The sequence below is a fragment of the Orcinus orca genome, chromosome 4 (assembly GCF_937001465.1).
Source record: "Orcinus orca chromosome 4, mOrcOrc1.1, whole genome shotgun sequence".
Classification (NCBI taxonomy): Eukaryota; Metazoa; Chordata; class Mammalia; order Artiodactyla; family Delphinidae; genus Orcinus; species Orcinus orca.
In genome coordinates, this window is record NC_064562.1 from 36434764 (window position 1) to 36449547 (window position 14784).

Sequence of the window (14784 nt, forward strand, 5' to 3'; positions counted from 1 at the left end):
TCAGCTAAAAAAATTATGGTACTATCAAAATATATAGAAAAATAATAATGTATAATTTTTCCTAATGTCACTTAAGTAGGGCCAAAATTAAAACTCATTACTTTTTAAGTTAAGTTAAATGTTCTAGGAAAATATGGTAGAACAAAGCCAGATGATGTAATGCCCCCAATACCTAGTGAAATATATACTTCCTCCACCCTGAAAATATGTGTCATTAGGGCATGAACTATTTCCTCCAAAGGAATTATGCATTTATTTTTACTTCTCTATGTGAACTATAATAGAGGGTATTCAAATACTTATAGTTGATTAGAGATAATTCCTCTTTATAGAAGAATTTCAGCTAATAAATGTAGAAGGAATAAAAGAAAAGAACAACATGAGAAAATGACTATTTTGCAATGATGGGAACTTACAATTGAGGGACCTGGCTGTCACCATTTGAATCCACTGATCAATCACAGTATCACTAAAGTGGTAGGTCCAGGCATATGTGCCTCTTGATGTGATGCAGTGTAAAGTAGACAGCACACCCTATCAAGTATTCTTAGCAAACAAACAAACAAAAATGGAAACAATTTAAATACTCAAATATTTAAATATAAGTTCCAACTAACTGGAAATATAGGGAGAAAAAATTTGAAAGTTTTCACAATGAAAAGTCTTTTAAAGTACACAGCATTGCTTGGAGAACTGCTGTTACTGTAACTTGGCTAGATTATGGGATTTGTGGAGAGAAGTGGTGGCAGCAGAAGCAGCAGATGGAAGCTGTGGTAAGTTCATGGCATTCCTTAAATGTTACATCCAAGCATCTAGGTTTTATTCTCAGGCTAGCATTTCCCAGAATGTGTTCTGGAATACTGATATGTATTCTTCACTATTAACAGGGTGAGATGGGTGTTCCCTTTTTAAAATAAGTTTAGGGAACACTGTACTCTATATTTCTTTCAATTGGTTGAATATTAGTAAGGTTTAGCACACTGCTTGTAGAAATACCTATTGAAATTTAACACAGCATTTTCACAACTTATAGAATAGTTTATTTTGAAGAGAGTAGTATTATCCTGTAAGAAGCAAATCTAGAAAATATCACTGTAGGAGGAAACACTGAGGAATCTCAAAAAGTGTAGTATTTTGCTCTGAAGAGTATTTTTTGAAGGTAATTCTAGTGGCAGTGAATTGGTTAGGCAAGACTGGAGAGCAGTAGGAGTACAGCCGGTGTGAGGGGACAAAGACATGAATGGACCAGGGGACTGACATGGGATAAAAGTGGAAACCATAAGACATAGTGGATATCAACAGAAATATTTCTGTTGATATCACTAAAAATTCAATCACTAAAAACAATACTGAGGTTTCTAACTCAGGTTAGTGGGATGTTGGCAATGCTACCATATAGTTAGAACAGAAGGAAAGGCAGCTGTGGTGGTGGAGGATGCACAGAGGTCTGTGATCAAAGAGTATATTTATTTAATATATAATATTCTCTTATGTAAAATTCATACTTTCTCATGGGCAAAATACTAAGCAAATATTAAAAAGTGAATCTTACCTATGGATTTTTTTTTCCCTTCTAAATTTACTTAAGTCATTCCCTGGTTCTACTTACCCACAAGGCCTATATGTGAATACAATGTAACTCTCTTCATCCCCTCTTTCAATGAAAGTCACACATGTGTGCTTTTCCCAGTGCCTCATGGCCTGCTTGAACATGGCTCGCTGGCTGCCTGGAAAAATGGCATGACATTAATAAAACAGTGGGCTCTTCCAACCCAGGTCTGGCTGCACAGGTCAGACAACACCTCTATCATCAACCAGAGAATACTCGCTCTGACCACTGCAGTGAGCCACTCTTGAGAGTGGACACTGCCTTCATAATCAGTAGGCTTGAGCTTACTGTCTCTACAAGTATGTGTGTACAAGGCTCTGTGAACGAGACATACATTATTCCTGTCAGCTGAAATCAGCTTCCAGATTTAATGGGTACATTTGAAATTCAATTTAAAAACCAGAATAGTTCTTTAGATTCTTAGAACTCAAGACTAAATACATTTTTAAATTTCAAGACACACTAACTGACAACTCAGGTGAATGGAATATTTCTCATGTTTCATTTAATACTATATGTTAGTATTCTTTAAAAATATACAATTAATCTATATGATAATTATTAATTCTTTATCAAAATAGACTCTCTGGGAATATCTTACCAGTGAAGTTGCCTCCTATAACGTAAGGAATAACACCTCCAGGCCATACTCTTTCAGTTCTTGATGTAGCAGCTCTGGGAACTCGATTTTTCTCATTTTGCCCTGAGAATTTTAGAGGTACTTTTTCCTTAACTGTGTTGTTTTGCTCCAAGCCTGCAGTGACATTTAAAACATTCTGTGAAACAGAAGTCCTTGGTCAGAGAATCATTTACCTCTTAAAAGGACAAGGTAAAATGCCTTATTTACACATTTATATAAATATGCCTGAAGTCAAAATGCATTAAAGAAAAACTTCATTTATATTACATACTTGAAAAAAGTGTTAAAATATTTAAGTAGTTCATGTCAAAATACTATTTTCTAATGCTCTATGAGCAAATTTGATGAATTTCCATACAACAGCCCACAGTGGACAGAAGTCAGGTAGACTTTGTAAGCCACAGAAAAATTCTTTTGTTTTCTACTTTACTAGAGCACTAAGAAATTCACCACTAGAATTAAAAAGACATTGTTTAAAAAGTCCTATGATGTTCAAAACCTTTCTTACTCCTGCTAAATCCCTAGTCCTTTAAATCAGAATTGATATTCTGTAGTACAGCTTAAAATTGTGAATATTACACTGTAGAGATAGTAAATGAAATAGAATAAGACAGATATGGTCTCAGATTCTGGGACAATGGGCTATCTCTATTTCACTTTCCTCGAGATTCATATCCACACAACAGAAAAGATTTAGAGAGCAGTACACAAGGTGAACAGGCCAACATAAAATGCAGTCTATTGTGGAAGAGCTTTCAAGTCTGCAGTCACTAACTTTTCTTGATGACCCTTCATAATTTTTTGTTACTGTTTTATTTTTCCTACATTTTCATGATTATTTTTTTCTTATTTATATATCATTGTTTATGCAAATAGTTTACCACTTACATACACTTCAGACACAACGAATACTGAATGTATGTGCCCTATGCCTGTGTTCCTAACATGTCTAACTTTTTAATATCCTGGAGCAAAGTATCTTCACTTTGGAAAATTAATCCTTAAAAGTAGGCACTTTAAAATATTTAATTTGTACTAATCAATTTAAGATATGTTAGGATATGAACTTTGAACAGAAGACTTGAAAAAGAAACTCTAAAATCTACAAATAGTGATTAATAAATTCAATACTTTAAATATTAACTAATCATTAAGCCAGAAGGCAGTTTCTCTGAATGTTTTCTATATATATTTTTGGAAGGGTAAAAAATATTTTCAATTATTTTTTTAATCTAATTAATCAGTTTGACAATTTACTTTAAGTGGATTTTATTTCAAAAGAAACAGCCATGATATTTTTCCATTTGACTAAAACGGATGTAGCTCCATGCTTGATAGAAATACCAATTTACTGGAAATAAATACCAACAATAAAATAAACACCTAATACATTTTTTTATTAAAGAGAAGCTGAAAATAAGCTAAAATATTTCAAATGTCCCCAATTAAGTTCTAAAAAACTTACGTTGGATATCAACTAACAAAATAACAATGAATAAAGGACTCTTTCTCAGCATATATCCTTTCCATAATTTGCAGCTTAATGGCAAACAGAACTACTATGAGTATAATATTCACTGTACATCATGTCTGAAACTTTAAACATTGATATACCAGAGCCAATTCTTCTTATCCTGTCTATAAGTTGGTAGAGGGCCCCTCGTTTCTTTGACATACCATGGTCTCCAAATCCACCTTAAAGAGTAAAAGAAAATAGTAAGTTAACTTCACTGTAAATTAAAGTTCTTGTAAATAAGTAATAGTAATAGGCTACATTGATTTCTCTTTGGACATCTCTTTTTACGTGGTCTTAAAGTAATGAATACCCATAAATCTTGGAAGAGGGTAAAAATTCTACAATAACAAATTTTAGTAACTAAAACTAAAGGGGTAAGAGAAATTAAGAGAGCAATCTAAATGACTTTATTTGGACATCATGGCAATTGCATCATCTATTGATAATTTGAAACATTTTTCTTCACTGTGACCTTGACATCACATAGTATTATATAAGATGACAACAAGTTGTTCTTTCCTGTTGAGTGCATTCCAGCTATTTTCCCAATACAAACTAAATATTTTCAGATGGCAAATCAGCAAATGGAAATAAAAATGTTAGAAGAGCATAGGTATGTAAATTCTCAATGCAACAGGAAAAAAAAAGCAAGTGTATAGTGCAACTTTTGCCCCAAAGCTTGGATAAATTTTGAGATATTTCTAATAGCATATGACATTTTATAATGTATTCAAATAAATTTTGAAAATTAGTTTCTATAATTTATAAAAACCAATAACATAAATTTAAAAAAATTCACAAGGTAAGAATCCAAAAGGACGTCCAGCTGCAAAATACACTGTTATGTTATGCAATTTGCAAAATTTATAAAGGTGATATAAAGAATTTTATAGCTCAAAATGTAGAGGAGAGGGTGACATAAGGAAATATGTCTCCTTGCAATTTTAAGAACAAAGTCATATCAGAAAGCAGATCATTTGACGAAAATCCAAATCTTCTGATTCTCATTCCAGGGCTTTAACAAAATGCTCTCCCAGTTTTATCTCTTATTTTGCCTTCTCCTTGAATCTTTGATAGACAAATACAAAGAGGTATCATTGAATAAACAAGTAATTTGATCACTAATGATATCAGAACAAGTGGTTCATGAGCCTGTGGGCTAAGACAATGAAAGAGGACCAGAAATTCATGCAAACCACAAAGGGTTCTTGCATGGAAATAGTTTGAACTATTTCCTTCCAATATTTTTTCCCCTTTGAAATTAATACTGAAACCTAATTACCTAGATTGAAGCTAATAACAAAAACAATAATAAAAATTATTAATATATAAGCCTCTTATAGGAAATATCAATTAAGTCCTTATAAGGCAAATAAGTTAGAGTGCTTGTTCACTAATAATCTGCTTAATCATTTGAATTACATGGTGACATTTTTGCCGTGCCCCTTGAGAAAAAGATTTGAAATTTTTTTCATTGAATATTTTAGAAAGATGAGGTAATACTTAAATGCATTCATTCCTAAACAGTTACAACAAACATTCTTAAAGGATAGTAAAAATGTATTTGAAATGACCATTGCATAACAATTATATTGCATATTAGATAGGTCTGAAACACATATAAATAGGTATAGAAAGAGGCTACAAATAGCTATAGAAGGAGGAAAAAAGAAATGTCTTAGTTAATATTAAGGTAATTATAAGCATAAGAATAATTATAGGCTAGGGAAAACATTTCAAGACTCTCAAAGTCAATAATGTTTTTTGAATAATTTTTATAGCAATATAAATAAAATTCTGTGTAGATAGTTCACTGAAATAGAAAAAAGGAAAATTCATAATGTGTTTCTCATATATTCTAAAATTTTTAAAATAAAAATATACAAACCTAATAAATATTTGAGAAAGACAATACATTTTGAAATAAGAAAATAAATATAGTCAATTCAGCACAAACTAACAAGAAAGGGAAAAGTTAGAGTAAGAAAAAACTAAAATATAGAATTCTTTATGATGTTTGAAATTCAACTGAATAGTGCAAATTACTTTGAAACATGTACCTTTCACATATATATTTACAGTATGATTTTTATAATTCATAGTATAATTCTGTTTTATGCTATTTATCTAAATAATGATATTTTACTTCCAAATGTTACTATTTCAGAGCTTAACTATAAATGAAATGACAAAATTACATAGTATTAAAATGTTCTAAATCACAGAAAATGAATGTCCCCAGTACAAAGAGAGGACAATGGGTTAAATAAATGACCTGAATAAAGCTTGAATCTAATGAAAATTTTAATAAAAATTGAGAATGTAATGTGATAAATTTAAGATTTTGCTGAGTTATATCATTGCTCTCTTGTTCCAAATCCGTTGTCTCTGTGACAGTGTTAAGTGTGAGATAGTGGTTGGAGTCTGTCAATAAACATACCTATAGGAATGTACTATCTGTGATTACACTGCAAAGCAGTTTCCCTCATATATTTGGTGTATGTTTCAGAAAAGACTCACTATGTATAAAAAGGTTAAAGCATATTATTTTTAAGTACTGTATTATTTAAGTTTTATAACCTTACATAAATTTCTTATATGTAATAATATTTTGATTATGTACAATAATGTCTTTATTCTTAAAAGGGCATGCTAACCTATTTAATATTGAAAAGCTATGTTGTTGGCAATTCACTTCAAAATATTTTATACATACTTGTACATGTATGCATGCACACATACATACAGAGAGCAAATATGGTAAACTGAACAACTGCTGAATCTTCAAGGTGTATGGTTGTTGTTTGCATTATCCTATCAACTTTTAGATATCTTTGAAACATGTCATAATAAAAAGCTGCGAAAAAGTAAATTGGGCAAAGAGTCTTAAGACTAAAATATATTTGTCTGCTAGATACCACAGAGGAGCTATATGTTTTATTTTCCATAGAATACAAGAAGAAAATAAAAATAGCATTGGACAGAAGGAGAGATTCAATGAAATCAAAAAGCATGACACTGAATAAATGTTTTAGCAATAACTACAAAAAGAAATTTAAAATTTTTAACCTTGCAATTTTTCTCCAAAATAAAATACAGAATAAAAACTGTATCAAGATAATATAAAATAATTTTTAAATTTTAGTACAGATATTTTAAAATGAGGACCCAAATGTCTTTTAAAATATTACAAGTCTCATATAGGCATAATTCAAATATGTTCAAACAGCTGAAATTGATATTCTCTTCCAGGTTTCCACAAAAATTATAAATATAGATATATAAATTTTTCTAAATAAGTTTGTATTTAATGACTCTAAGAATAATTTACTTTTTGCATCTCAATATCTAAATAGGAGGCAACTGAATATAATGTTCAAGACTATGAAATTTAACCTTCCTCAGAATTGAATTTTGGTCCTGACTCAGTCATTTCCTGGCTATGTGACAATAAGAAAACTACTTAACCTTGTAAATCTCCATCTCCTCACTTGTAAATCACAATAAGCAGCTACCTTCATGGGGTCATTATGAGGATTCAAAGAGCTAACACCTGCAGAGTACTTAAACCAGGCCCCGTACATGGTACATGGTAAACACTACAATATCTTTGTTAAATACATTAATTAATAAAATTAAAACTATGAATAAAACTTAAATTTCTAAATAGGCTCATTCATATCAAGAAAATCAAAGTTGATCACTGGAATATTAAAAATGATCTAAAGAGTATTTTAGCATTTCAAGAGTATATTTTCTTCTAAATGAATGCAAACTGAATCAAATAATCAACTGTACCTGTGGTATGTCCAAATTTTCCAAAGGGGTTCTGTGTAAGGTCAATTGTCCTATCAATTTGAAAGATATTTAAGTCTTCATCGTCTAAGGCAATGTCACCCCAAAACACAGCTAAAAAACAAAATTTCAATTAAAATATAAATTATTTAAGAACAAAAATCGACGCAAACACAGCTAATTAGAAAAATATTGCTAAAAAATGTGGAAATGTGGTCCCTAAAGATATAGAGATATTTCAGAAAGTAAGTGTAACTGAACTTACTGGACCTGTTACAGTGTAATATGAACCACCTGTGAAAGGATGTGACCCACTGTTTTTACTTTGATGTTCGAGGGGAGAGGGAGAAAGTTATTTCTTTGAATGAAATGGCCTCAGATTTATGGGGTGGGGGGGTTCTAAGAGAAGAAAATTCAGCAATCATGGCTAATTTGCAAATAAGTGAAAATCTGATAAGAATGCCTATATTTACAGTGGATGTCTGAGATCAGCAGGTCTTCACTGACAGGTAGAAGAAGAGGTAGTAGCAACTAAACCGTGTGCTATGATAGCTTCATAAAGTGAAGTTCAATTGAGACAAAAGAATATTGCACTGTTATAGCAACTTATTCATCACATTTTTATACAGTTATAATGCACTTTTTCTAAAGATGGCATTGCCTCTGAGTCTCTGTAAAATGTATAAATTAAGTCAACTTTTATTTAGGCAATGACCAGGTGCTGACCTTTCATCATTAATGACAAATAAGACATTGTCCATATTTTTAGGAGCATAAAAATCATTACCCTGATCCTTGAAACACTCTATGTTTTATGCCCAGCAGTTTATGCTACTTAATAAAGCAAAGCTCTATAAACCATTGTGAATGTATTTAAACCAGTAAGTGAATTCTCTTTTAAGGTCAGAAATATACATTTGCATAACGAAAAATGGCCTCCTTGTTTATTTGAGTCCAAAAGTATCCCTTTGTACTATCAGATGTCAAAATATAATAAGTTTAGGAAATGTAGCAAATTTAAGAGAGAGAATAAATTAATCATGAAATAGTAAAACATTGACAAATGCCATGGAAATTCTGGGATATTTGTTTCTTGATACAGGTTTACAAATTTGCTTTTTAAATTTTTTCTTCAGATTTTTCTTCTGCAAAACCAAAAAGGAGAGGAGAAATTTACATTAAAAAATTTAGAGAGAATCCTACTCAATATATTGTAATCACCTATAAGGGAAAAGAATCTGAAAAAGTGTATATATATATATATATATATATATATATATATATATATATATATATATATATAACTGTATCACCATGTTGTACACCTGTAAATCAACTATATTTCAATTTTAAAAAGTGAAAAATATTTAGAAAATGACAAAATCCATCCTTTTCAAATCACTTTTACTAAATTCAAACCTTAATATGTATGAATTTTAGCTATAAAAACTAATTAATAAAATTAGTTTTAAGTCATAAATTTCAATCCTGAAAGCTATACAATGCTTTAGGCTTTGATCAAAGGTTTATCATATAAAATTGTATACTTAGTTTAGTTCGCTTATACAAAACTGACATGAGATAAGAAGTTTATTTATGTGTAAATCTAGAAAGGAAGAAAATAGAAACTAGTTCAAGACGCGTTATCAGCTCAACATATGAAAAAATCTTCATTAGAATTAGAATTCGCTCATCAACCCCTCTCTTCTGCCCTACTGTCAATGGAATGGCAGTCTGTAGAAGTAAAGTGATGCTTACAATCTTTTGATATCAGAGACGAAGAAGTCTGTAGAAGAGTTAATAGTGCTGACTAAGAAGTTGGTCTTGATGCCTGAAATTGAATCCAGATTCTAATCAGCTTCATACACATGCAGCAGGAACTGCTAAGTCTCCACCATCCCTAAAGCCAGACATCCTAACAAATAGATGGCCTACCTAAATAAAATATTTTTCAATTATATAAAGGCTGGTTCATTTTCATAAATAAATTTTGCACTTTTTTTCAAGATTTTTCACTATTCCAAGGTAGATACAAGTTTGCTAGTTATTTAAATCTCCTATCGTGTATTTACTATGCACATAGTTGTGAACACTGACTGGCAGTGACTCTCTCAGTCTGCCTCTTCCTTCCCTAGTGCTGGGGGACAGTTAAGGACACTAAAAAAGTGCTTCTCTTTTATTTTTCCAGAAATCACAGCAAATCTGGTAAAAATGCAGGCTCTGATTTAGTAGGTCTGGGGAGAGGTCTCAGATCTACATTTTTAAGAAGCTCTCATTACTACAAATAATTACCATTGTCATTATCTTTATTAGAGTCATTTTTTTCCTCCAGCAATAAATTTTACTCCTCTCTGAATCAGCTGGTTGACTTGAAAGCTTAAGCATTCAACCAAATAAAGTGTATTTCGTCTGTACTACATTTATATAATAAAGGTAGTAGTAAAATAAAACTCAAATGTGTTTTAGATTTTTATTTTCTTGTAGTGACTTTTCACATACAATAGGATTCATGTCTTGATGGATTATATCAAACGAAGATCAGCAGTCCAAGTTGATATAACACTTCACAGAAGAAAAAAAAATATTTCTGGGATAAGAACGGCATAAGACCAGATGATTCTCGAAGGAGACAAAACTGCTCCGGAGTACATAGCCTATTTTTTATTTATTGTTATTTTTTTCTGAACTAATAGCCTCAGTAGCTTTGCAGTTCTGAATATGCCATGAATTGCTTCAGGAGCAATAGTGAGTGACTAAGCCAATTCGTATGTGTGTAGACTTGATATACTGTAGGCCATATACACCATTAAATCTTGATATTGTCTACAGCAGCAAAAAATAGACATCTTAGAATTTTCAACCTATCACATTGTATAAAATGCAAAATTTCTTTTTTTTTTTGCACACATTTGAAGGTTTCCTTAATTCACCTTCTACTTTAGTCTAAGTGACTTATTTCTACATGTTAAATATTTACTTATGCATTGGCATAGCAAGCTGGACAATGACAATTTATATTAATATGGATTTAGAATTTGCATTGTAATCCAACATATATTTTTTATAGAGGCTCCAAGATATTTGTAATTCTCAAGTCTACTTTGGAGCTTTTTGTTTTTCTTTCTATATGGTATTTTCTATTTATTTTCATCAAAAAACAAAAATTAAAGAGAAATACTTTTAAAACTATAAATTATCAGGCTTCCCTGGTGGTACAGTGTTAAAAATCCACCTGCCAATGCAGGGGACATGGGTTCATTCCCTGGCCCAGGAAGATCCCACATGCTGTGGAGCAACTAAGCCCGTGTGCCACAGCTACTGAGCCTGAGCTCTAGAGCCCGTAAACCACAACCACTGAGCCCGCATGCCACAACTACTGAAGCTCGCGTGCCTAGAGCCCGTGCTCCACAAGAGAAGCCACGACAATGAGAAGCCCTTGCACCACCAACCTGCCGCAACTAGAGAAAGCCCGCACGCAGCAACGAAGACCCAACACAGCCAAAAATAAACAAACAAATTAATTAATTAAAAAAACTATATATTATCAGTCATTAGCCCCATTTAATACAGTGATTTGAGTTTAGTGATATCAGATACAGAAGCAATATAGGAAATTGGTTATAAATTACTATACTAGGGAAATGTTCAGTACAATTAGAATATTTACTATGTGTTTGGAATTCTGCTCAGATCCAGTCAAAAAATAGGGATGTAGTTAACCAATAGGCCAAAATAAAATGTCAAAAATAACAATTTTGAAACTACTTGGAAAACCACAGATTTTGTTTTTCCCCAAAGGCTATTTGCATTCATTGTACTACAAAATTTTTTTTTAATCAGAGACCAAAAAAAAAAAAAAAAGTGTGCTTTTACTGCACATTTTATAAAAGAATATATGGTGAAAATAAGCCATCCAAGGTTGTGATTCCCTACACTCTAACTTTAAATGATGTCTCTTCCACCCACATCCCAATTCCGCAGTGATCTATAGTCCTGCAATTCTGAAGCTGGGGTACAGGGACCAGCTTTAAGGACACTTCAAGCCTGTGATTTTCTAAAACCTGTATGCAAAAAATATGTATGAGTTTGTAAACATAGTCACCACATGTTTTCCAGAGAAGAGGTCCATAGTAGATTGCAAAAAGGGGTCACATAAAGTAAAGAACCTCTACTTTTGCAAAAAGCAGAGCCTTTCAATGTACTCAGGAGAAAATACTTACAAACTAAATATTCTCAAGAAAACGAATATATTTTCTTGATAGTTGATGACTACTTGGGAGTACACTGTAGTAGACAAGATGACAGAGCTCCTCAGGCATTTCTTACAGAAAGGCCCCCAGGAAGCTCCTCTCCCCAGCTAACCCTTAGGGGTCTCACCCACCTCCACGGCCTGCCTGTCTTTCCAACACACAAGATTTCATAACATGCTTTTGATTGATTGATTCCTCAACCTAAGTTTAAAAATACTGACCACAGGAAGGATGTGTTGCTCATGTTTAAACACTCACTGCCAGAGTGCCTGACATAAAGTAGTCCTCAGTATATGTTTTGAGGCACAAAAATTGTGAATGAGTAAATGAATTGGGGTATAGCTGTATATAACAAAAATGAGGCTAGGCATGCGACATAATTCACAAATTTGCCTTATGACCCCAAATACTAGGTGTTCAACCATTCCAAAGAATATTTCAAATCCTTTCAAGCTAGAGGGAATTACTGTTTTATACTTTAAAATAAAAAACAATTAAAAGGTAGCTGTCTTTCTTTTTATTCCAATAGCATATATTATTAAGTGTAGTTATGGGAAGTGTATCCTTTTTTCCTAAACATCACAATAATATGCTCAGGAAATACATGACTGAACTAACAGATCAGTTATCTTGAGACATATAGGATTTGAGAAATAACTTAAAGATTCAACAATAGCCAAGAGGACTTGCTTATCACACTTTTTCAGTTTAAACTTTATGCTGTTATTGATGTTGGAATTTGGGAGGAAGATGACGTCATGTGAAGACCTGACAAAGCTACTTTGGCTGCTGTAGGCTAAAATATAGGCCTAGGGAAAATCTCCTCAGACAAGGGCAACAGCGAAGGCTTAAAAGTCAACTATTTTTACATGATTGACAACCACTAAGCAAATTCCCAAGGAAAAGTAAGATTTGGCAAAAGTTCCAATATATATATTTTGGAGACAACGTTACCTTACTTAAAAGAGGAAATAATGTTCTGGTGGCATTTCATATGCACAGAATAAATTTTTTCCCCAAAATGACAAACATGAAAGTTTGGGAAACAATTATTTAACATTTTAAAAGTTCTTGATACAACACTAAAATAAATGAAGATATATTTTTATATAGATTCTCAGAAATGATCTTCAAAAAAAAAAGGGTAAGAAATTTTTCATGTAGTACATTTTTTTCTTAAATTTCTAATAATAATAAACAATTTGTAGTCCAGTTATTTTAGTGGTTGTTCATAAAAAATCATAATGCAATGCTTTACTTAAAATATTTCATAGGGTTTTTTCAAGATCTGCATTATAACTTCTACCATATACTATCACATAGGCTGAACAAAATCATCCAATCTACAAAAAGTGTGACGTGGTGAAGTATAAATGATGAGTTAAATAAAATGGTTTACTCATCTTTCTCCGATAAACTGGATTGAAAGGTGCTTCTGGATAATATGACTCTCATCTGCTGCCTTAAAACAAGATGCCTCGGGCTTCCCTGGTGGCGCAGTGGTTGAAAGTCCGCCTGCCGATGCAGGGGACGCGGGTTCATGCCCCGGTCCGGGAAGATACTACATGCCACGGAGCGGCTGGGCCCGTGAGCCATGGCCGCTGAGCCTGAGCGTCGGGAGTGCAACGGGAGAGGCCACAACAGTGAGAGGCCCGCGTACCACAAAAAAAACAAAACAAAAAACAAGATGCCTCTATGTACCAAGGGCAGGTGTTTTGGAGGAAGGGGATATAAAACAGTATAAAAAGCTAACTGTTTGGGCAGTTATTTAAAAAAAAAACTGTCCAAACATACTCCAAATTTAGAGGTTACTTCAAAGAACACAAAACTGCAGCTCGAGTTAAACACAGTTTTGATTATTTCTTGAATCAGGAAACAAAATACAGTCTCAGCACAAAATCAAATGTTCAATATGAAATGCAAAACAAATAAACATATGCATATACATGTACATATATGCCATGCAAGGAATATTCCTCCAGAATATGGAGACATTTGATAATAATTTTTCTTGATATTAATGAGTTTCAAGATAAATCTAGATTGATCGATAGATTCTGAACACAGAACAGAAGCAGCAATTTATCATTTTTAAATCTTTTTTTTCTGTTTTAATGCACTTTTACAATATGGATGTGATTAAATACTAAATTTTCAAATAATTGTATCTTCCTTCTTAAGTCAGAAAACAAAAGTTTTCCCACAAAAAAGATCCATCAAAATACCGTGTCAATCTGCATTTATAACCCACAATACCCATGGATAGGGTTTCTCAGGACATTTTAAAAATGTCAACCACATCACAAATACTCATTTTGAACTCTTTGACTCAAAAGAAAAAACACTGACAGAAAAGTACTTTGATCAAGAAATGTAAAAATAAATATTGAAACTTATTTTGTGTATGGCCTAGTATTTTCCGTCACAAGTTTTTAAAAAAATGGTTTATTGTAGCTCATAAGTTTTTTAAAACTGCCATTCTTTTTTTTTTTTCGTGGTACACGGGCCTCTCACTGCTGTGGCCTCTCCCGTTGCGGAGCACAGGCTCCGGATGCGTAGGCTCAGCGGCCATGGCTCACGGGCCCAGCCGCTTCGCGGCATGTAGGATCCTCCCGGACCGGGGCACAACCCGTGTCCGCTGCACCGGCAGGCGGACTCTCAACCACTGCGCCACCAGGGAAGCCCAAAAACTGCCATTCTTATACTGCTCAAATAATGAATATATAATCAACCACTACCAAGATTTGGTTTATTTATATTTCCCATGTCCTCTGTCTTATAACAATTGAGCTAACACCTGTTTTTCCTTCCCTTAGGCTTGTAATTGTCTACATCTGTGGCCAGTGTAGGAGCCACCCTGATACTTCTTTTTAAATTAATTTACATTTTTAAATTAAATTGGTTTATTTTCTAAATATTGACCTTAGCTCTTGGAGTAAATCTTCATGCCTTCCTGGAAGTAAGGTCATTCATG

At 32.7% G+C, this 14784-nt stretch overlaps 1 protein-coding gene across 4 annotated transcripts in view; it reads right to left on the reverse strand.

Moving 5' to 3' along the window:
* TLL1 (tolloid like 1) overlaps positions 1 to 14784 on the reverse strand; it is a 261887-nt gene that overhangs the window by 142894 nt on the left and 104209 nt on the right. For all 4 annotated transcript variants that reach the window (XR_007476996.1, XM_049709067.1, XM_049709066.1 and 1 more), the window contains exons 2-5: positions 7564 to 7674; positions 3864 to 3944; positions 2211 to 2363; positions 1610 to 1727 (exon numbers count right to left, since the gene is read on the reverse strand). Coding sequence is in view for 3 of the 4 variants with exons in the window: in XM_049709067.1 (XP_049565024.1) it covers positions 1610 to 1727; positions 2211 to 2363; positions 3864 to 3944; positions 7564 to 7674 (463 nt within the window). In the remaining variant the exon portion in view is untranslated. The remainder of the gene's footprint in view (positions 1 to 1609; positions 1728 to 2210; positions 2364 to 3863; positions 3945 to 7563; positions 7675 to 14784) is intronic.